Raw genomic sequence first — 23,267 nt, forward strand, 5'->3', positions numbered from 1 at the left:
TATTCATTCCTGGCCCAGCGGAGTCCCACCCTGCGGCCTGGGGGGCTTTCATCCCAAGGGGATTTATAAACGGGAAGTGCCGTCTGTCAGCTCCCAGGTCTGCTTCTGAAATGCAGCCGTGGCGCAGCCGAAACGGGAACGAGGTGCCACGCCGGCCAAGAGCTTAGGACTGGCAGGGAAGGAGAAACGTGTGTCTGGTTAACAGACCAGCGGCCATTGAGACAGATAGCAAGTCAAATTCCGGCCTAGTGTGACGGGGGGTGACTGCACTAGCTGGGAGCTGGTTACTGTTAACCACAGGGCTGAATGTGGCTGTCCAGTTCTTCAGGGCTTGTCTCGGGGTCACGGCGCTTTGGGAGTGTCGGCTGCCTCGCACAGAGATGGTGAAATCGGTAGACAGACCGAGTGCATGTGCACCTGACGGACAAGTCCCCTCTGCCCCACAACCAGGCTGCCTGCTACCTTCCTCTCCCCATACAACCATAGGGTGCTCATTTCTTGCTGGAATACTCCCGGCACCCAGCCCTCCTGCAGGCCGGAGAGAGACAGCTCTCATTGTCTGTGCAGCCTCTTCGCATTCCCACCTTCCTTTCCGCAGCCGCGAACTGCCCAGCCACCCCTGCGGCCCTTCCCCGCCTCATCCTCATGACGGGGCTCAGACGGGGATCCGCTCTCCCTTGAGACACAAAACCGAAGCCGAACTTTCGGTCCTGCCCAGCATCGCTGTGGTCCTCCCGCGCAGCATCACCAGGGACGGGATGGGCACCGGGGGTGTCTATGTGACTCTGAGCAGTTACAATCGAGGGGGGATTTACACTAGCTTGGTTAAACCAGTGCAAACCCCTGTACAGATCCTTCTGTTATGGGCTAGGGGTGCCTTATACTGGTTCTGTCTGTGTTGCTCAGGGGTTGGAAAAATCCAACCCAGCTCCGTGTAACCCACACACCTGCCGGTGGCGGGCAGTGTCCCATGGAGTGGCGCTGAGACCCCTTACCGAGGGTAAGAATGAGTTTCAAGAGAGCCAGCTGGCTCCTGTACTAATCCCAGAGGGGCCAGGCCCTGCTCCACCGGGTCTATTGGATGGCAGAGCGCCCCGGCTCCGGGAGGGGGGTTCCTACACCCACCTGAGCCCCTGTTCTCTTGGCATACCGGCGCCTGCCCTGTGGCAGAGGGGGAGGGCGGCCTTGGGCCGGCAGGGATCAGTTCAGGGAGAAGCAGAAGGGCCCCTCTGAGCCGGAACAAGGGCTGCTGCGCCCAGGCTGGCTGAAGGGGCCACCCGGAATGAGGGGGGCGCTTGGACTTTCGGCTGCAGGGGCGCACGTGTGAGCGAGCCCCGCAGGCGCGCGGGTGGGAACTGACCCCCTAGAGCGCCCTTGGCGGCGCTGCGGGAGGAGACGGGGGCGGCGCGCCGCGGCGGCTCGGCCGGCGGGGGGCGCGCAGGGGCGGGCGGGCTGCGCCGCGGGGCCCGGCAGAGCGCACGGAGCCGCCGCAGGGAGGGTCCGGCCGCGCCGTCCGGGGGCAGCGGGGCTGCAGGCGGGGCGGGCGGCAGCCCCGGCGCTGACACGCGGAGGAAGTGGCCAGAGGAGGAAATTCCCACTCGGCTGCCGGCTGCAGCCTGCGCCCAGCGCCCTGGCCGGGAGCCGCTCTCGGGGATGCGAGGCCGCCCGGCCCCCGGACCATGGCCAGCCCAGGTAGGTCCCTTCGGGGCGCTCGCCGCTGCCCCCACGCGCGACTGGCCCCGGCCGCCTCCACGTGCCGCGGGGTCCCCGGGGAGCCCCGGTGGCGCGCGCCGGACCGCTCGGGAAGGCTGGGGAGAAGCCCGCGCCGCTGCCCCCGGCCCGGCTCCCTGCCCCCCGGGAGCCGCTGCCCCGCCGAGGATGAACCGAGGCCCCTGGGGATAGGGCCCGGCTGCGTCTCGCCACGTGGGTGATCCCCCCGGAAGGAGCGCACAGCCCTGCCCCGTGGGGACCCCCCCAGAAGGAGCGCACAGCCCTGCCCCGTGGGGACCCCCCCAGAAGGAGCGCACAGCCCTACCCCGTGCGGACCCCCCCCAGAAGGAGCGCACAGCCCTGCCCCGTGCGGACCCCCCCCAGAAGGAGCGCACAGCCCTGCCCCGTGGGGACCCCCCAGAAGGAGCGCACAGCCCTGCCCCGTGGGGACCCCCCAGAAGGAGCGCACAGCCCTGCCCCGTGGGGACCCCCCCAGAAGGAGCGCACAGCCCTGCCCCGTGGGGACCCCCCAGAAGGAGCGCACAGCCCTGCCCCGTGGGGACCCCCCCAGAAGGAGCGCACAGCCCTGCCCCGTGGGGACCCCCCAGAAGGAGCGCACAGCCCTGCCCCGTGGGGACCCCCCCAGAAGGAGCGCACAGCCCTGCCCCGTGGGGAGGCCCCCCGAAGGAGCGCACAGCCCTGCCCCGTGGGGACCCCCCCCGAAGGAGCGCACAGCCCTGCCCCGTGGGGACCCCCCAGAAGGAGCGCACAGCCCTGCCCCGTGCGGACCCCCCCCAGAAGGAGCGCACAGCCCTGCCCCGTGCGGACCCCCCAGAAGGAGCGCACAGCCCTGCCCCGTGGGGACCCCCCCCAGAAGGAGCGCACAGCCCTGCCCCGTGGGGACCCCCCCCCCGAAGGAGCGCACAGCCCTGCCCCGTAGGGACCCCCCCAGAAGGAGTGCACAGCCCTGCCCCGTAGGGACCCCCCCCGAAGGAGCGCACAGCCCTGCCCCGTGGGGACCCCCCCAGAAGGAGCGCACAGCCCTGCCCCGTGGGGACCCCCCAGAAGGAGCGCACAGCCCTGCCCTGTGGGTGATCCCCCCCAGAAGGAGCGCACAGCCCTGCCTCGCGTCTGCTGGCCCCTGCTTGCCGGTGCGCTGGCCACAAGGCTAGCGAGCCCCGTGGCTTGGCCCCCAGCCAGGCGGGTGGCGAGCGATCCACGGCAGGCACCGTGAACACCAGCCCCAGGGAAGGCTGGAGGGTGCGATTCCTGTAGGAGAACAGCCCCCCTTCCGTAGTCCTTGGGGAGGAAAGGAAACCCTACAGCTTTGGCAGCTACATCATTGCTTCCCAGAGCGTTAGCTCGCTCCCCTGGGACTTCTCCGCTTAGAGAAGAGACCAAGGGGGGTAGGATTGGGATCTGTACAGTCATGACTGGTGTGGGGAAAGGGAATAAGGAAAAGTTATGTACTTGTTCCCGAACTTAAGAACTAGGGGTCGCCAAATAAAGTGAATAGGCGGCAGGTTTAAAACAAACCAAAGGAAGTTTTTCTTCACTCAGCCCACAGTTAACCTGTGGAACTCCTCGCCAGAGGTTGTTGGGAAGAGCAGGACTTTAACAGGGTTCAAGAACGAGCTAGATAAATTCATGGAAGTTGGGTCCCTCAATGGCGATTAGCCAGGCTGGGTAGGGAGGGTGTCCCTGGACTCTGTTCTTCAGAGGCTGGAAATGGGTGACAGGGGAGGGATCGCTTGATGATTCCCTGTTGTGTTCCCTCCCTCGGGGGCACCTGGCCTTGGCCGCTGTGGGCAGACAGGACACTGGGCCAGATGGGCCTTTGGTCTGACCCCGTCTGGCTGTTAGTCATTCTGCCTCTTGCTCCGCCTCCTTGAACACGTCTACACTGCACGCCAAGCCCAGAGCTGACTCCGGTTTGAGGCCCCGCCCACTTTCATCAGCCAGGAAGTGCTCTGAGCCCAGGCCCGAGGCCCCTGCTGGAGGGGTGGGTGGGAGCCCGCGTCCCGCTGAGGCCCCAGCGCTGTTACCGTGCCGTGCGGAAGCAGCCCGAAGCTGGTGCAGGGCAGCGCGGACGCGTTAGCTCGGCGTTGAGACCCCAGCCCAGCCAGTGTAAGGCCCTTTCCTTTCCGTGGAAACCCCAGCTCCACGGGGTGGAGAAGCTGCAGCGAAAAGCTCCCCTTGGGCTCTCTCCGTGTGAGGCTGCCGGTGAGGGGGGCAGGCCTGCACGGCCGCATGGACTGGCCACGCGAGTTCGTAGCCCGGGCTCTCGGCTGCTCGGACCAGCCCATGCTGCTGTCTGCACTGCGCTCCCTGGCGTAACGCGAGGGCTGTGCCTCCCTGCCCCCCGGCCCCTGCGGGGTTAATGCCCAACAGCCAGGGTGACCCCGCCTATGGAAGCGGGTTCGGGGGGTGGTGCTTGTGGCACAGTGCTCCTGCCCTGCATTGCATGGGGGGGCGCCGTTGGGGGGCCAGTGCAGTACCGCAGCCCGGCCTGCCCTGCAGGATTGGGCGGGAGAGTCCCCCCCATAAGCCGCATGGGGAGGCTTCTCCCTGGCCGCCTGCGTCCCTCCGGCCGGTGTCCCGCGACGCCGGTACCGCCAGCAGAGGCAATAACCCGCGCTGAGTACCGCCAGCGGGCTGGGGGAGGGGCGGGGCGGCACAGAGCGGGCAAAGGCAAGCCACTCAGATCTGAAGGGATGATACCGGGCAAAGCAGCCCGCCCTTCCCTTGCTCTGTCTCCTGCCCGGCCCCCGCCACAGGCCAAGGGCCGCCGTAGGGCCTCGAGAAATTGGCAGTGCCCGCTAACTGCCTCCGCGCTGGCGCCGGCCACGGTCAGAGCAAACCGGCGTCTCGCCGGCTGAGAGGCCAGTGGTGAAAACGGCACGGGCCTAGGGCCGCCGGCTGCGCTGGTCCTTGTGGCGCGAGCCTTCCTGTGCAAGTTCCCCTTCCCACGGGGGCGAGGAGGAGCCCGTGCTGCTCACGCTCCGAGGGAAGCCACGTGCCCTCCCGGCGGCGTGGAGCAACGTTAGCCTCCCACCCATGCGTGTCTCCTGGGGGTGTAAAAATAATTCAGTCTCAAGGGCGGGCAGGCAGATACCAAAACCTGCTTTCTCTTCATGAGGCACAATCTGGCTCTAAGAGGAGATTTCAGCGGCAAGCAGAGCCGCGTTGGGGTCACATGTCATGCAAATCTTGCGTTCTTATCGCGGGGAGGTGCTCTTACTCACAGGGGTTTTAGCTGGTTATTTTTTCAGCTATTTCCCCTTATTTTGCTTGTGACTCTTTAAATAAAGTGCTAGTTTCCGGGTGCAGTGGCCCTGGGAGCCTTTGAGAGCATGTTAGTTAATAATTAGTGAGGCGAGGCGCATTGAGAGAGTGGTTGTTTTGGTACGCAGTCCAACTAGAAAATGCACCCCCCCGCTCCTGTGTAAACCCAGTAGGCCTGAGAGGTGCTGAGCGCCTGAATTCCTATTGATGCCACAGGGAGTCAGCAACGTTCCCGCTAATCTTTCCCACCCATGTGCAGAATAAATTTTGTTGTATGCGCGGAGGCAGGTGGGAATGTGCACCACCAAGAGAAACAAAACACCTCGCTGTGGGTGCCCTGCTAATCAGCTGGGTGGCATTGGACTGGGAACACTGGGTGTCAGCATCTCTGAGTGCTCTCATGGGGAAGTATTCAGACCCAGTGCTCCCTGTAATAGTGCAGGGCAGCCGCGGGCTGGATCCGATAGCTTAGCAGGCAGGATTCGGCCTGCGGGCCGGGTCTTGTGCACCTCTGCTCGAAGGTGAGGAAATGAGTTTGTGCAAAATAAAACAAATGTCCTGGCCACTCTCTTTCCATCAGGCCCACTTCCCTGTGGAACGCCCCCCCCCAGCCCTGCACCTGGGTAAGCCCTTGGTAGGTGTGAGAGGCTAGTTCTGTAACTGTAGATTTCTTTGTCCATGCCCATCACTAGTCACTGCCCTGTGTCCGAGGCCGGAGAGTTTCCTTTAACAGATGTTAGGACCACGCTCGCCGTCTGCTCAGCCTCTGCCACGGCTTTCTGTTCCCTGCCCTTTCCTCTGGCACCGCTTGGGACTTTCTGCTTCCGAAACAGGTGCTTCCCCAACCGGACCAGGCCAAGGTGGCGAGAGCTGCGTTCCCCCAGTGACGTGAAGAGGAGGAAAGTCCAAACAGACTATTTCTGGCTGGCTTGTGCTTAAAATGGTCAAAGCGCTGACTCCAACTGAGCCTTAAAACTGTCTTCAGAAACAGCGGGCTAACGCCTTTGCTTGTGACACGAGGGGCTGGCCTTGGGTCGGTCTCTCCGTGGACCAAAACTCACAAGTTCAGCATCTCCATCCCACTTCCTCTGAGCCACCTAACCGCTTGCAGCCTTCGTTCAGAGGCGGAGAGCCTGTGAGATCACACACACGTTATCTTAGCTCAGATCTGCCATGGGGAAAGGGAGGTACCACCCGAGCCATGAGAATTACGGCTGTGGTACTTATTAGCCTGGTACTAGTTGAAAATAATTGTGCTCCCCCCGTACTCGGGCTGTGTAATGTGCTCCCCCCCCCGGCTGTAACCCCGCTGGAGACGTAAACAGTACTAATAGAGCTATTACAGCTGCCGCTTGTGCACAGTTGCTAGAGGAAGGAAGCTTCTTGTTCCCCAGTGTCCATGCCTTGGTGCGGCCTTAACGTGCCTGCACGAGTTAAAATCCACGGGAAGGTTTTGCAGTGGTTCCTGAAGACCGTCAAGTTCTGGAATTGCTCCTCTGGAAGCCGGTTCCAAACCTGGCTTCCATCCTCTAACAACCTTCCCAGCTCTCGAACCCTCTGGCCCAGGTTTTGGGAGTTGCATCTTCCAGGGAAAGGCGGCTGTTCTGGGGGTTCATTTGTAACTGTGTCTTCATTGCCGCTAAATGGTTTGCCTCTAATATCTGCAGATGCAGGAGGGAACCATCGCTGCCTTACTTACACTTGGCTCGTGTTGCCACGTCTCCTTTTTTTCAGCCAGAAGGGTTAGACTCAGCTTCGACGTAGGAAAAAAAAAAAAAGGTTTGTCACTGCATGACTGGGACTTGCTGACCCGGGCACTTGTCTGCCTTCATTCAGCCTGTTGCACAAGCCGCCGTGAAGGCCCGGAGTCCTTTGAACAGCTGAGTCTAATTTCCACTGCAGGACTCCTGGGTGCAGACGCACAATGGGATCTTTTGAGACTGCTTCATTCCGACTTAATATTAATGACTTGAAAGGTGGACATTTAACTTGTGCCGCCACCTGCCTGCTAAATCCACCCTTACGCTGTCGCCAGAGGACCAGCCGCTTGGCTACACTAGGCGGGAGAGGGTCGCGGGTTTTCCTACAAAAGCGTTTTGTTTTTTTTCCGGATGGGAGTGGGTGGGCTGCGGTTTTGGGCACGCAGAGAGGCCGGTTGGGAGCCCAGGAAAGGCAGATTAGGAGAAGCTGAAATGAATAGCACCGACATTAACATTGAAAGCTGACCCGTAATCCTCAGATTTGGGAGTCCACACCCCATTGAGGTGAATGGGGAGGCTTGTACGTCTAAGGATCTCTCTAGACTGGGGGATGTAACCCTGCGTCCGTTCCTGCTGGCTCGCCCTTGAAGGCTTCCCTTACGACACAGCTCTGTAGTGACTAGCTGAGAGGGGTGGGCCCTAGAGAATCGGGGAATAGGAGGCTCTCGTCATAACGCTGACAGCTGCTTTGGTGCGGCCAGGAAGCCGCGTGCTAATGTTGGTGAGGCTGATGCCTGCTCCAGGCTCAGGAGAAGGCAGATAAGGGGGAGATCAAAGCGGGGCTGGCAGGGGAAAGGCTCTAGTGCTGTTACGGCCCCATGCTGCAGGCGCGGGGGGCCGAGGTGACTCATTTCAGACATACACAAATGCACACGCCTCCCAGAGAGTTTCCATGGTGCACAGAAGTGAGCAAAGGCCTGTGAAGACCACGGTAGCGTCTCATCAGACTTGAGACCTCTTGTCTCAATAAAGCCCTTTCTTTTTCTGGGGGCGCTATATATAGCGCTGACTCCTTCACCACAGCGTGTCACTTCTGGGCACACGCACACGCCTGCATGGTCCCTCTCGTCCATTCGACTTCACTTTTCACCTAAGAGGAGACTTTTGTTTTTCGTGAGACACTTCCCCCCTCCGCCCCTCCCCACATCTGAAAAGTCCCACCTGTGACTTATCTCACTCACAAGAGGGCTGGAAATCCCCCTTGCAGGGGCGAGGGGGGCTGGAGAGAATGGAGGAGCGTCTGCTCAGATTTTAGCACCGGAAATGCAAGTATGAATTCAGCTGCTTGGTGAATGCAAATGCCTCTTGGCATCTGCTGCTCTCCTAGCGCCCCACCAGGCCCCGCGCGCTTCGCAAATGAGAAGAGCAGAGAATTTGCTTCTCTGCCCCAAAGCCGGCCGGCCGAGTGCGCGGGCGACGCCTAACTCCTCTCTTTGCTTTCTCCTGGCGCCGGCACAGGGCCCCCCGGGGGATGCGGCGTGCTGATCGTGTACGCCCAGGACGCCAGCGAGTGGGCTCGGTACCTCCAGAACCTCTTCCTCTCCTGCCGGCAAGTCCGCAAGCAGCGAGTCCTGAGCTACCAGGTGGAGCACGGGGAGGCCGTTCCCCGGGAGGAGCTGGCCCGGTTCAGCGGCAGCCGATGCATCGTGGTGCTGCTGTCCGTCGAGCTGGTGCAGAACTTTCACCTCCCTCACGTCCTCTGGAGCCTGCAGGAAGCGCTCAGGCCGCCGCACAAGGTGGTGAAGCTGCTCTGCGGAGTGGAGAACGGCGACGCTTACGCCGGGTTCTTCCAGGACTGGGCCCAGTGGCAAGAGCTCTCCTATGACGACGAGCCCGATGCTTACGTTGCGGCGGTCAGGAAGGCTCTTTCGGAAGGTAAGGGGGCTGGCTGGGGGGCTGGGGCTCGGGTGGGGGGGCACGTTACTACTGATCCCTCCTCGGGGCTGGTCGCACCTGCTTCTGAAATACACCAACAAGGCAAGGCCTGGAGCCCGCTCTACATCCAGGCGCTTTCGGGGCCCCTTTTTCCTCCGCCCCACTGAGCTGCTCAGGTGTGAGGGTCGCCTGTATCCTGGGAGGCACCGGGGACGTTTCTGTGCCTTTTGCACCGCCGCGATACGGAGCCCGGCGCGTGAAAAATGGGAGGTGGTTCTGCGAGGTTCTCTTGTGCCTACTACTGGAGTCAATGTGTCACCGGACTCTGCAGCAGCCTCATTGTGCAGGAGGGCTGCATAGACCCGAGCAGCGCCTGGTGCGGGAACACTTTCTACATTGCGTAAAAAGCTTTCAAGTCACCTGGTTTTTAAAAACCAGCATTTGGTCTGGTAGCACTTTATAGACGAACAAAACACGGAGAGGGCATCGTGAGCTTTCATGGGCACAGCCTACTTCTTCAGATGGCTCCCTCTGAAGAAGTAGGCTGTGCCCCTAAAAGCTCATGATGCCCTCTCTGTGTTTTGTTCGTCTATCAAGTGCTACCAAACCATTGGTTGTTTTTTAAGTTTATCCCGGACAGAATAACTCGACTACCCCCCGAATCTTCTGACTATATTTTTTAAGTTCAACTTCATGCGTAAATAGGTAGGCAGGTTGTCACTTTTGTCTGTTTGCACACTCGTATAAAGTCGCACATGCCCGCAAAAAGCGAACACACCGTCTGTCCGTGTGTTGTGTTGAAGCAGGCTGCGGGCACCTTTTTTCATCCGTGTGTGGAATCAGTTTTGCTCTGTGCACCGAGGCGGGTGTAGATGTGCACCACCAATGGAAACACACTGCCGGCTGTGTGTGTTCTGCTAATCAGCTGGGCGGCATTTGAACTTCTCCTGGGTGGCTGCAGGGAACGCTGGCTGCGGGCCTTATGAAACATTTCATGTATAGCCCGTGGGCCGGAGGGTGGGCACCCCGGCGCTACTGTACGTTGCCCAGAGATCTTGGAACACGTCTTCATAAATCCAGCTCCTAGGGACTGTTGCCTGCGGAAGCAACCAGGAAGGGGGAGGAGTGACTCCTACTTCCCTCTTCCTCTTTGCTAGCGCCTGGTTCTCGTCGTTCTGCCCCGAGGCCCTCTGGCTCCCAGCTTTTCGAGGGAGCCCCCGAGGAGCCAGGGAAGAGGTGGCAGCCAGCCGCCTGATCCGGCGCAGTGGGACTCCCTCCTGTGGGACGCAAGCGCCTTTCTTAATCCTCTTGGCCCGTACAGCTCCTCTGTGAGATCCCCAGCGGGAGGGCAGGGGGCCTGCGACATCCTCCTGACTCCTCCGCACGCCCCGGAGCTCGCTTGCTTTGGGCTGTCCCCAGAGGTTACATCTGGGGAAGGAGGCAGAAGGACCCTAGGCTCCTGGCGAAGGGGAGGTGCAGGCTGCGGGTGCAAGGAGGGATGTGAGGGCGGGGGTGGAGGTTGGGGGCTGCCTGCCTGAGGCCCAGGGGAGCCCACCTCCTCTCCCAGTCCTTGGCGGCAGCTCGCGCGCGATCAGGGTGGGATTGCGGTGACGGGCGCGCGAGTCAGGCGAGTGCGACCTACAGATTTTAGTGGGATCTCTGGACGTGAACTCTCGCGCTAGTGCAGGGGTGGGCAGTCATTTTTTATGGGGGGGGGGGCCTCTGTAAGTGGTCCAGGGGCCAGGGATGGTGGCAGAAGGGAACTTGGCGCAGAGGGCCGGCGTGCAGGAGGAGATGGGGGGCTAGGAGGGAGTTTGGGTGAAGAGGGGGTTGTGACCTGGGGCGGAAGATTGGGGCCAGGGTCTGGGAGGGGAGAAGGGTGCACGGGAGGGTTCTGACCTGGAGGAGGGGTGCAGGGTCTGGGAGGGGAGAAGGGTGCACGGGAGGGTTCTGACCTGGAGGAGGGGTGCAGGGTCCGGGAGGGGAGAAGGGTGCACGGGAGGGTTCTGACCTGGAGGAGGGGTGCAGGGTCCGGGAGGGGAGAAGGGTGCATGGGAGGATTCTGACCTGGAGGAGGGGTGCAGGGTCTGGGAGGGGAGAAGGGTGCACGGGAGGGTTCTGACCTGGAGGAGGGGTGCAGGGTCTGGGAGGGGAGAAGGGTGCATGGGAGGATTCTGACCTGGAGGAGGGGTGCAGGGTCTGGGAGGGGAGAAGGGTGCACGGGAGGGTTCTGACCTGGAGGAGGGGTGCAGGGTCCGGGAGGGGAGAAGGGTGCACGGGAGGGTTCTGACCTGGAGGAGGGGTGCAGGGTCCGGGAGGGGAGAAGGGTGCACGGGAGGGTTCTGACCTGGAGGAGGGGTGCAGGGTCCGGGAGGGGAGAAGGGTGCACGGGAGGATTCTGACCTGGAGGAGGGGTGCAGGGTCCGGGAGGGGAGAAGGGTGCATGGGAGGGTTCTGACCTGGAGGAGGGGTGCAGGGTCTGGGAGGGGAGAAGGGTGCATGGGAGGGTTCTGACCTGGAGGAGGGGTGCAGGGTCTGGGAGGGGAGAAGGGTGCATGGGAGGGTTCTGACCTGGAGGAGGGGTGCAGGGTCTGGGAGGGAAGAAGGGTGCACGGGAGGATTCTGACCTGGAGGAGGGGTGCAGGGTCCGGGAGGGGAGAAGGGTGCACGGGAGGATTCTGACCTGGAGGAGGGGTGCAGGGTCCGGGAGGGGAGAAGGGTGCATGGGAGGGTTCTGACCTGGAGGAGGGGTGCAGGGTCTGGGAGGGGAGAAGGGTGCATGGGAGGGTTCTGACCTGGAGGAGGGGTGCAGGGTCTGGGAGGGGAGAAGGGTGCATGGGAGGGTTCTGACCTGGAGGAGGGGTGCAGGGTCTGGGAGGGAAGAAGGGTGCACGGGAGGATTCTGACCTGGAGGAGGGGTGCAGGGTCCGGGAGGGGTTTGTGAGCTGGGGCAGAGGGTAGGGGGCTGCAGGCATTTGGGTTGCGACCTAGGGCATGGCTGTAGGAGTTTGGGATGGAGGCTGGGTACAGAAGGGAGCTCAGTTTAGGAGACGGGGGTACAGGAGGGGGTTGTGACCTGGGGCAGGGGTTCTGGGAGGGGTGCAGGAGTGGGGGTGCAGAGGGTGGGGGTAGTGACCTGGGGCACAGGTGCAGGAGGGGGAGTAGAGAGTTGGGGGGCGGGGGAAGGAGAAAGGTGCCAGGTGAAGACTTGGCCGGGAGGCGCTTACCTTAGATGGCTCCCAGCCAGCAGCCAGGCAGGAGCCTTGGGCGGGCTCCCGCCCTGCCACGCCCCCCTAAGCTGCTCAAAACGTCCAGCTGCAGGGGCCCCATGCTCTCTGTGCTGCATGCCCCTCAGCGGGGGAGGCTCCCGCACACTGCCTGTGCTGAAAGCATGGCCCAGGCAGCTCCCATTGGCTGGTTTCTGCTCAATAGGAGCTGCGAGATTGTGCCGGGGGCGGGGACTCACCTGCTTTGAATGACGTGCAGGAGGCTCTGGCAGGGCCATGGGCTGGATCTAGGATTTCATTGGCTCCTGTTCTAGTGTAATCATCTGGGCATATAGAGGCCGTCCTTAGACACATGCCAGCTCTGTCTAGTGTGTGGGGTACCTGGCTGGCACCGGGAAGTGGGGTGCTCCGGAGGTACCGAGAACCCACTAGGGAATGCCAAATGCCCTTGACACCTGTCCGGACCAGCCCCTGTGCCAAGGGAAACGATTCCATTCCCCATTCTCTAATGGGGAACTTGAGCATCACGTCGTGGGAGTGTCGAACCATAGAATAGCAGCTGCTGTACGAATACATTCCTTCCTGTGGAGTCTGACTTGTACAGGGGGACCGTAACTCTTTCTCCATGTGCCACTCTTTCAGTATGACAGGCGAATGTACCGAAATCCCTGACACTTGCCCGCTGCCTTGAGTACATCTTAAGGGAGATTTTTTTTTTTTTTTAGGCAGATTGTGTTTTACTTGACTTTTTTACACAATCAAAATGACCCATATGTTCTTTGCTTTCCTTTTTTGAACTCAGAGGCATATGGTGCCAATCAGCTGTAGTCGACCGTTGGCAAATATTTTGGCAGAAGAAAAGATACTTTTAACGCTCAAGTATTTTGTTTGTACCAGTTCTCGCCAGAAAGTCTCCCCGACTCTCTCCAAGCTGTAGGCTGTCTGATAAGCTGGCGTTACGGGGCTTCTTTGAACATGGAAGTTACAGACACGCTGCCCCTGTGAGTTCTAGCGTGCGGGACGGAGTTTGGAGCTGTTCGGAAGGACTCCAGGCAGGATTCCTGATGGTACAAATTCCAACTGGTGCGCTTGCTTCAGAGCAAGAAATATCCCTCTCGTGTGGCGCCTGAGAGTTACCAGGAGCCCAGCTGCTCTGCTGTTTATTTAAAAAGGGAAGAGGTCCCCAGGTGTACACAGTACATAGTTCCTCTTTGGGTGAAACGGTGAAAAACTTCCTTTCCGTTCATTCCACGCTTTCACAATAGGGCCCGCTGTGAGGTTGAGCTGAAGTCAATTAGTAGGTAATTGACTTAAAGTGCATTTTGAGAACTTGATAGCTTCCCTCGTGAAACACGGAGTCCACGCCCCCTCGTGTTAAATGCCACTCTCCAACAGAAAGGGTGGCCTGGTGGAAAGCCGGGGTCCACTCAACTCTCTGCAACCTACTTTCCGAATGACCCTGAGTGGGTCACTTAATCCTCCTATGCCCACTGAAAGCTTTCCATGGCAGAGCCGGGTGGTTTATTCGCCCCTAGAAGCATAGGCTGTGATTTTGATTGGGGCCTATAGTTGCTGTTGTGACTGTTATGGGCACACAAGACAGGTACCCACGTCTCTGCCACCTGTTTGCACACCTGCCCACGTCCCCAGCCCCGCCGTGGCAGCATCGACATGCCATGAAAACCGAAAACGCTGGTGGCTAGGTTGGGGTGGCTGTCGACCGCGGATGTGTGAGGAGTTGCCGGGCACTTATAATAAAGAGCTTCGCAATGGCAAGGAACTGGCAGCGCCGCACCTGCCAGAGAGCTGTTCTGCTTGGGCAACGGAGCAGACTTCCAGCCCCGTCCCCACAAGCCGCGAGCTGCTTTGGCTGCTCTGCTAGTTCTGTAGAAGGGCAGAAAAGGGGAAGCGCTTGCCCGGCTGCCGTTCGGGTCAGATGTGCGCGGCTGAAAAGCGACACGCCTCCACGGAGCCCTTCTGGGCCGCGAGAACTGGGAAGCTGGCTGTCTCCTGCAGCCGCTGGTCCAGTAAAAGACTCGCCACCGTGTCTGCTAGCCTGGATCCACGCGGCCATGGACGCGGCCTGGCAGGGGCCGGTGGGAGCAGGGTGCTGGGTGTGGCCAGAATGGCCTGGCTCATCCGCACTGACGGAAGGAGAACTGGCGCGTCCCCGTTGCTTGCCGCGCGTGGATCCAGTTAGCTCATTCCACCAAGCTTTCCGCGGCCCACGGTCAGCTCAGGGCTCAGACCCTGGGAAGGCAGCTGCAGCCGGGCCCGGCGCGGCCCCTGCCCAAAGCTGCTTAAACATCAGTGAAATCTCCAGCAGCGCGCTTCAGACGTGGCGGGGGGATGGGGCGGAGGAGGAGCGTGGGGATTTGGGGAGATCGGGGCTGAGCTCTCGTCCCAAAAGGTGAGGGGGCAGGTTGGGGCTTCAGAGGAAGCCTTGCACGGTGCAGAGGAGTGGGGAAAATGCAAGGGGGCAGCTGGGAGGAAGTCCCGGGGGGTGGGGTGGGCGAGCAGGAGCCGTGGATTGTGAAGGGACCAGTGAAAGCCTTTAAGGAACCGCACGGTGCACCCGCAGGGCCAGAAATGCATTAGCGCCCTTTGAAAGCTGCGGGAAACGTGTCCCCGTCGCAGGCTGGGGAGCAGCGCTGACGATCTGTCTCCCTGCCGGGTGTGGCTCTGGGTCCCTGCCCTCCCAGCCCTGCGAGTGGGCTAGCGTCCCGTCAGCTACAGGCCGCGTCAGACGCAAGTGACAGGAAATCGCCTGCTCGGCTATAAATGGCCCAATTTCCTTGTGGGCGGGAGATAAAGCAGCAGAAACCACAGGAAGCCTGTCACGTGCAGGAAGGCCGGTGAGGAAACGCGAGGCCTCCCGAGTTCTCTGTCGCTGGGTGGGTGAAGCTGTGAATGGAGCGTGAGAGCAGCCGGCCCAGCGTGTCCGCACGGGTGGCGGCTTGCTCCCTTTCACGAGCTCGGCTCTTGAGTCACGTGAAGACCCCGCTGGCTTTTCAGCCTGAGGCTGCCGCGGGAAAAGCAACGGCATTGAGATGGGAGGGGGGCGCGGAAGGGGGCAGGGACTGGGGCAGGGTTTGGGAGACGCAAACAGCCTTTCCGGCGGTGGCGCCTCTCACACGGGTTTTATGGATACGCAGTTGAGACGGTGACGCTCTGTCTCCCCCCTCAGACGGCAGCGCTTCCGCTGATACCGCGCCGGCAGCTCCTGCTCCTTCCTTGGCACCGGTCCCCACCCACCAGGGGGTGTCTGGATCAGGCAAAGTGGCCGTGTCGGGGACTTGCATTAACTTTATTCCCTAGAAAATGGAACTTAGATCATCTAGGGCTATCCCAGTCCTGCTCTTTTACACCCGAGATGAATGGAGGCGCTGGCCAGTAACTCCACCTGTTCTTTGCCACTGGGAGGAGAGCTACAAGGCACAGTTGGATGCGTATCCACAGTGCTGGGGCATCTCTGAGCCGCCCTTTCCCATAGTAGAAAGGGTGGCCTTGGGGCTAAGGCATTGGCTGGGTCTTAGGAAAGCTAGGTTCAACTCCACTCTCTGCAACCTACTTCCTGAATGACCTTGAGTAGGTCACTTAACCCTTCTGTGCCGTGGCCTGGGGGCTGGGCTGCCCCGGAGATTTGTGGATTTGCCGGATTGAGCCAGGCCTGGGAAGTTCACCTCACAGGGCTGGGAAAAGAGACTGCACATGTTCGATGATGATGAGGGTCCCCCATGGATAGTCGGAGTTAAGGGTGTAAAATCCCTTTTGAAAATTTTATCCAGGAAAACTCTACAGGGATGTAGCTATGGAAGAGTTGTCAGAAACCGAGGAAACTCCAAACTCAAAGTGGAATGGGACAAATGCCCTTATTTGAAAGGGGGGCGGCGTGCACAGAAAAGGTCTTTCAAAGAACCTTAGCTTTGCCCCTGCTGTGATGCTACTGCACGCGTCCCTCCATATCTACGTTGCAAAGCACGCTAATTCTCAAATATAGTTTTTCTCCGATGTGCTTCTAGAAACCCGCTCTCGGTGGCCATCCTCCATTTGGAAAAAGCCGCTCTCCTGGGACAGTGACTGTCACGGGGCAATTGGCTTCGCCTTTTTCCATAAGAGCCTGCGGTTTATGGCTACGTGCTGCCTGAACTGAAAGCGCATGGATGATCGAGGGTAGCTCTTCGCAGTGCACACGTGTTGTTCGAGATGGGAACGCAGCCAGCCGGGCTTACGCCCTCGCATCAGCCTCGTCTTTGCCCTTCTCCAATATGTGCGATCATTTCCTTATCGTAGTTCAGAAAACGTGTGCCTAGAGACAGTCGCTCTGCTGGACACGTCTAGCGCGGTGTGAGTGCGGCGTGTGAAGGATCGCTGTTCGGTTGCTTGAGTCAGGGAGCTATGGGCCAAGTCTCTTCAAGAGGCGATCTTTGTTTGGGTCGTGGTGGGAAGAAGCTCGTTAGCTACAGATTGATTAGGGAGTGTTTGTTTTAGGATACTTTTATGGGGCATAATTATTGTTCTTGGGGTGCGCTAGCGACCTTTGACCTTTATACACCCCTCAACACCTAAAGCACAGCGCGCTGGCGTTCCTGAGTTTCTAATAGCTGTTGTGTCCGTCCCCTCTGCTGGTAAAGAGTGCTTGTCCTTCTCTTTCTACAACGTTTCACCCACCTCCGCTCCGGCTCCGGCGCCGTGTGGGACTTCCCGGCTTTGGCCTGCCGGACGCACTGTGGAAGCAGGTTCCCACAGGACCCCGAAGTGGCCGCTTTCTGTTCCCAGGGCTTGGCCGAAGCTGTGCACCGTGCAGGCCAACACGAGGCAGCAAAGAAGGTGAACAGGAGAACTCGCAGGGCTCCCCTTGGGCAGAAGAAGGGCACCCTGCGGCAGATGCTGGTCACGCTCCGGCACCGGGGGAGTGCGGGCAGTCCGAGAGCTGGGTGGAATGTTTCCACTTGGCTGTGGGTCTGTGCAAGGCTGCTCCGCGGGGCAGTGGTGGCTGGAAATCAGCAAGGCGCAAACCGGGGGGTCCTTGGTTCCCCAGCCAGCTGGAGTCCCATGTTCCTTTGCCCCCATTAGCTCAGCACCTCGATTTCTGCCCCTTCCCGCTCCTGATTTAGCTCTAGTCAGGACTCCGTGAGGTCCCAGCAACCTGCTGCAGAGCATAGCAAGTGCCACGTCCAGCCCCCAGATTCCCGGCACCTCGCGAGAGCCACAGTAGCTCATGAGCACAGGGGTGTCTATGGGGCGTGAAGTCAGCACAGGGAAAATGTAAGAACTAGGGGGAGCCAGGCCACGAGGACACCAGGAGCCAGGGTGATGCTAAGACCCAGGGGATCTTGGGAACTCCCAAAGGGCGCGAGGCATCTCTGGGGCCATGCTACTGCGCACAGATGTGGCCTCCTCACCTCAAAAAATATATTTTGGCCTTAGAAAAGGTTCAGAAAAGGGAAACTAAAATGATGAGGGGTTTGGAACGGGTCCCATATGAGGAGGGGCTAAAGAGACTGGGACTTTTCAGTTTAGAAAAGAGGAGACTGAGGGGGGATAGGATAGAGGTCTATAAAATCATGAGTGGGGTGGAGAGGGTGAATAGAGAAAAGTGCTGTACTTGTTCCCATAATAGAAGAACTAGAGGACACCAAATGAAATTAATGGGTAGCAGATTTAAACCAAATAAAAGAAAGTTCTTCTTCACACAGCGCACAGTCAACCTGTGGAACTCCTTGCCAGAGGAGGCTGTGAAGGCTAGGACTCTAACAGAGTTTAAAAAAGAGCTAGATAAATTCATAGCGGGGAGGCCCATAAAAGGCTATCAGCCAGGGGATAGAAATGGTGCCCCTGGCCTGTTTGTCAGAGGCTGGAGAGGGATGGCAGGAGACAAATCGCTTGATCATTGTCTTCGGTCCACCCTCTCTGGGGCACCTGGTGCTGGCCACTGTCGGCAGACAGGATACTGGGCTAGATGGACCTTTGGTCTGACCCAGTCCGGCCGTTCTTATGTTCTACGTTGGATCACCTCCCGTTGGGCTGTGCTGCTGGTGGCTCCCCCCTCCCAGCTGTTCAGCCTGCAGGAGCCCTACGGGTCCCAATTTCTTGCTTCATGGCTCCCGGGTTCTTGCTTCATGGCTCCTTGAGCCAAGGCCCGGCCGGGCCAGAACGCCCCATGGAGCCGTGATTTCTGCTGTCCCAGCTCCAGCAGGGGCGGTGCCTGGAACGCCGGCCTCCGTGAGAGTCCTTGCACGCCAGCCGTGAAGCCGCTCCTGCCACAAAGAGCCGTGCTGCCAAATTTGCCGTCCCGTGCAACGCTCTGCTCCCGTCAGAGCGCCACGGTCCCTAGGTGGCTCTGTTCTGATCTTGCGGCTGCCGTGGTTCGCAGCAGCGAGGATTTGCATGTCAAAGTATTCGGTTTGGGCGAACTCTTACTTTTTTTAGTCTCGCCCACAAAAGCCACAGCCTGTTCCTGGAGGCGATCTCGGACTTAGCGGTGCTCTTGCTGGAGAGTCAGAAACCCGGCTGAGTCCCAGCCGGAGCGTTCTGTGCACCTGGAGACCGGCCCTGGCGGCTGGACAAGATGCTGCGAGATAAGGCTGGTGGCAGAGCGAGGCACGGCGTCAGCCCGCAGGAAGGAGCAGCAGAGAGCGCCCCGCCCACGTTTCAGAGTGAGGCCATCCGCCCCCGGAGAGTTCAGAGAAACACCGAGTCCCAAAGGGCACTTGCTGCCCACGTGCTCACAGGACAGACGGTCGCTAGCATCGTGTGGAGTAGGGCGAATGAACAGAGCCAGCCAAGGTTGATTTTGAGCTAAAAGATTTGCTGAGGCGCATGGGCCCTGGGTACATCTAGGCTGCGAGGATCTATTGGGAAAAGAGACGCAAACGGCGGAGCGCATTTTGCGTATCTTTTTCCGATCCTTTTGTCGGAAGAGGCTTTTCCGAATGTTGGCCCATCTAGACTGGGCCAAATGTCAGAAACCCCCCCTCTTTCGAAAGCCCCCTTCTGCCTTATGGAAGGAGGGATACAGGGGCTTCCGAAAGAGCGTGTTTGCACTTCCGCACAAAAAAGCGGAAGAGCAAACGTGTTCCCTGGACACGGCGGAGTTTTTTCGGGATACCTCTGGTATCCCTCCCCCCCCTCAGTCTAGCCGTACTCCAGGCAGGCAGGACTAGAACTCTTGGACTTGACGGATGATTGGCAGAACTCTTCTCGTGGACGATCAACCCCCTCCCAGGTGCACAAAGCTGACTATGGGAAGTAGGGCTCCCCTGCTGGCAGTGAGTTTATACTGACAGCAGGAGGCTGGTGCCATTGCTGGAGCGTGTGTGGACACAAACCGCAGTGCTTGAGATGGTCCGTAACTCGGGAAGCGTCCTGGCACACAGGAGTTGCCTGAAATGCTGGGGTGCAGCCCCGGAAACCCAGGCCTGCCCTCTGCTCCTGGTTCCAGCACCGGGGCCCTCTCCATTAGCAGCCAAGATCTGCACCTCGATGCCTGGTTGTTTTTCCCCCGAGCCGTCTCCCGCCTTCCTCCCAGTCTGGGTTTGTCAGCCTCCCAGTTCCCCCAGCCATGGAGTGACTGCTCTGCTCCCAACATACCTCCCTTCCCCTAGGGAACGACAGCTGCTTGGCTCCCCGAGCCTCCTTCCCTTGCCAGCTACCTGGCCTTATATGGACCCCTCTATTCTACCCCGGCTGAGCTGCCTGTCCCTGCTCCTTGGCTCCTTCTCCGGGTGTCACCAATAGGTTAATTGGGCCTCAGATACCTTCTCACGCCAGTGTGGACAATCATAGATGCCTAGAACACTAGGACTGGAAGGGACCTCGAGAGTCATCGAGTCCAGTCCCTGCCCTCACAGTGGGACCAAGCACCATCTAGACCATCCCTGACAGGTGTCTGTCCCACCTGCTCTCCAATATCTCCAGAGATGGGGATTCCACAACCTCCCTAGGCAATTTATTCCGGTGTTTAACCATCCTGACAGGTGGGAAGTTTTTCCTAATGTCCAACCGAAACCTCCCTTGCTGCAGTTTAAGCCCATTGCTTCTTGTTCTATCCTCAGAGGCCAAGATGAACAATTTTTCTCCCTCCTCCTTATGACACCCTTTTAGACACCTGAAAACCCCTCTCATGTCCCCCTCAGTCTTCTCTTTTGTAAACTAAACAAGCCCAAGTCTTTCAGTCTTCCCTCACAGCTCATGTTCTCTAGACCTTTGATCATGTGTGTGGCTCTTCTCTGGATCTTCTCCTATTTCTCCACATCTTTCCTGAAATGCGGTGCCCAGAACTGGACCCAATCCTCCAATGGAGGCCTAGGCAGGAGAATGGCTTCTCGTGTCATTCTCACAGCACCCCTGTGACTGCAGCCCAGATCATGTTTACACCCCGTCGCCCCTATGCAGCAGGACAGGCGGTACAGAATTTGGCTAGACCCTACAGCTGCCTCAGTGCTAAGAGGTGAGCAAGACACGGACGTGAGGTGGGGAGGGAGACCTGCTTGTCGAAGAGGGTCGGTTCCGTCGCAGACGCCGCTCGCGGGGCCTCGGCACCCAAACCGCTTAGCAAGACGAGCGTCGGGTCCAGTGCGTTCACCCACAGCTCCGGGGAAGGGAGGGGGCTGGACCCCTTTGGGAGTGCTGACGTTCTTACGGGCGGGAGGGAGCCAGTGTGTTCCTTTACTGCACCTCGTTACTCAATAGGAAGCCGTGAATCAGTGGCCGTTGTTACTTATTTCCAGCACTGGGAAAAGTCCCAGGCAGGCACGTGCTTTCTGGTGCGTGTCACCTCTTGGGCAAGTGAGGCGGCCGGCTGGGGCCTTCTGTCCCGTCATTCCTGCCCTTTGGGGCACGGCAGGGGTGGCGATAGCCCATTTTGATATAAAGAAGTAGACAAAGCCAAGCGCAGGCGACAGCCCGGCCCTGCTGTAGCTGCATCCGCCCCAGAAGCACCTCTTCCCCGGCCACTCCGGCTGGGGGTGCGGGCTCTGGGTGGGGCTGGCAGTGAGGGGTTCAGCGTGCAGGAGGGGGCTGAGGGATGGGTTTGGAGCGTGGGGGTGCGGGCTCTGGGTGGGGCCGGCAGTGAGGGGTTCAGCGTGCAGGAGGGGGCTGAGGGATGGGTTTGGAGCGTGGGGGTGCGGGCTCTGGGTGGGGCCGGCAGTGAGGGGTTCAGCGTGCAGGAGGGGGCTGAGGGATGGGTTTGGAGCGTGGGGGTGCGGGCTCTGGGTGGGGCTGGCAGTGAGGGGTTCAGCGTGCAGGAGGGGGCTGAGGGATGGGTTTGGAGCGTGGGGGTGCGGGCTCTGGGTGGGGCCGGCAGTGAGGGGTTCAGCGTGCAGGAGGGGGCTGAGGGATGGGTTTGGAGCGTGGGGGTGCTGGCTCTGGGTGGGGCCGGCAGTGAGGGGTTCAGCGTGCAGGAGGGGGCTGAGGGATGGGTTTGGAGCGTGGGGGTGCTGGCTCTGGGTGGGGCCGGCAGTGAGGGGTTCAGCGTGCAGGAGGGGGCTGAGGGATGGGTTTGGAGCGTGGGGGTGCGGGCTCTGGGTGGGGCCGGCAGTGAGGGGTTCAGCGTGCAGGAGGGGGCTGAGGGATGGGTTTGGAGCGTGGGGGTGCTGGCTCTGGGTGGGGCCGGCAGTGAGGGGTTCAGCGTGCAGGAGGGGGCTGAGGGATGGGTTTGGAGCGTGGGGGTGCTGGCTCTGGGTGGGGCCAGCAGTGAGGGGTTCAGCGTGCAGGAGGGGGCTGAGGTATGGGGTTGAAGCGTGGGGGTGCTGGCTCTGGGTGGGGCCGGCAGTGAGGGGTTCAGCGTGCAGGAGGGGGCTGAGGGATGGGTTTGGAGCGTGGGGGTGCGGGCTCTGGGTGGGGCCGGCAGTGAGGGGTTCAGCGTGCAGGAGGGGGCTGAGGGATGGGTTTGGAGCGTGGGGGTGCTGGCTCTGGGTGGGGCTGGCAGTGAGGGGTTCAGCATGCAGGAGGGGGCTGAGGGATGGGGTTGGAGCGTGGGGGTGCGGGCTCTGGGTGGGGCTGGCAGTGAGGGGTTCAGCGTGCAGGAGGGGGCTGAGGGATGGGGTTGGAGCGTGGGGGTGCTGGCTCTGGGTGGGGCTGGCAGTGAGGGGTTCAGCATGCAGGAGGGGGCTGAGGTATGGGTTTGGAGCGTGGGGGTGCGGGCTCTGGGTGGGGCCGGCAGTGAGGGGTTCAGCGTGCAGGAGGGGGCTGAGGGATGGGTTTGGAGCGTGGGGGTGCTGGCTCTGGGTGGGGCCGGCAGTGAGGGGTTCAGCGTGCAGGAGGGGGCTGAGGGATGGGTTTGGAGCGTGGGGCTGCTGGCTCTGGGTGGGGCCGGCAGTGAGGGGTTCAGCGTGCAGGAGGGGGCTGAGGGATGGGTTTGGAGCGTGGGGCTGCTGGCTCTGGGTGGGGCTGGCAGTGAGGGGTTCAGCGTGCAGGAGGGGGCTGAGGGATGGGTTTGGAGCGTGGGGGTGCTGGCTCTGGGTGGGGCTGGCAGTGAGGGGCTCAGCGTGCAGGAGGGGGCTGAGGGATGGGTTTGGAGCGTGGGGCTGCTGGCTCTGGGTGGGGCCGGCAGTGAGGGGTTCAGCGTGCAGGAGGGGGCTGAGGGATGGGTTTGGAGCGTGGGGCTGCTGGCTCTGGGTGGGGCCGGCAGTGAGGGGTTCAGCGTGCAGGAGGGGGCTGAGGGATGGGTTTGGAGCGTGGGGCTGCTGGCTCTGGGTGGGGCTGGCAGTGAGGGGTTCTGCGTGCAGGAGGGGGCTGAGGTATGGGGTTGAAGCGTGGGGGTGCTGGCTCTGGGTGGGGCCGGCAGTGAGGGGTTCAGCGTGCAGGAGGGGGCTGAGGGATGGGTTTGGAGCGTGGGGGTGCGGGCTCTGGGTGGGGCCAGCAGTGAGGGGTTCAGCGTGCAGGAGGGGGCTGAGGTATGGGGTTGAAGCGTGGGGGTGCTGGCTCTGGGTGGGGCTGGCAGTGAGGGGTTCAGCGTGCAGGAGGGGGCTGAGGGATGGGTTTGGAGCGTGGGGGTGCGGGCTCTGGGTGGGGCCAGCAGTGAGGGGTTCAGCGTGCAGGAGGGGGCTGAGGGATGGGTTTGGAGCGTGGGGGTGCGGGCTCTGGGTGGGGCCGGGTATGAGGGTTTAGGGTGCTGGCTGCCTGGGGGCTCCGGTGGGGGGAGAGGACCCCCCCAGCGCGCTCTCACCTCTCCCAGCTGCAGCAGCCCGGGGTGAGGCCGGGGGAGAGGCCCCTCTCACCACAGCCCCGAGCGTGTCCCTTGAGAGGCTGCTCGTGGCCGCATGGCTTAGCGGGAACGTGAGCTGTCACCGTGCCTGTGCGGGAGACTCGCTCGCCGAGTCTTTGCTCCTCGGCGGTTGGGGTGCTGCGGCGGGGACAGACCCTGCGTGCCCAGCTGGGGCCGTGCCGACGGTGAGACCTGGCATGT

At 60.9% G+C, this 23,267-nt stretch overlaps 1 protein-coding gene across 1 annotated transcript in view; it reads left to right on the plus strand.

The window, feature by feature from the left end:
• The first annotated feature begins 1,452 nt into the window (after positions 1–1,452).
• Positions 1,453–23,267, plus strand: part of PIK3AP1 (phosphoinositide-3-kinase adaptor protein 1) — a 62,897-nt gene continuing 41,082 nt past the window's right edge. Inside the window, exons 1-2 of the mRNA XM_075934528.2 lie at positions 1,453–1,692; positions 8,214–8,630. Of these exons, the coding sequence (XP_075790643.2) occupies positions 1,680–1,692; positions 8,214–8,630 (430 nt within the window). The 5' untranslated portion in view covers positions 1,453–1,679. The remainder of the gene's footprint in view (positions 1,693–8,213; positions 8,631–23,267) is intronic.

Source organism: Pelodiscus sinensis, chromosome 8 (assembly GCF_052426305.1).
Source record: "Pelodiscus sinensis isolate ZL-2025 chromosome 8, ASM5242630v1, whole genome shotgun sequence".
Taxonomy (NCBI): domain Eukaryota; kingdom Metazoa; phylum Chordata; order Testudines; family Trionychidae; genus Pelodiscus; species Pelodiscus sinensis.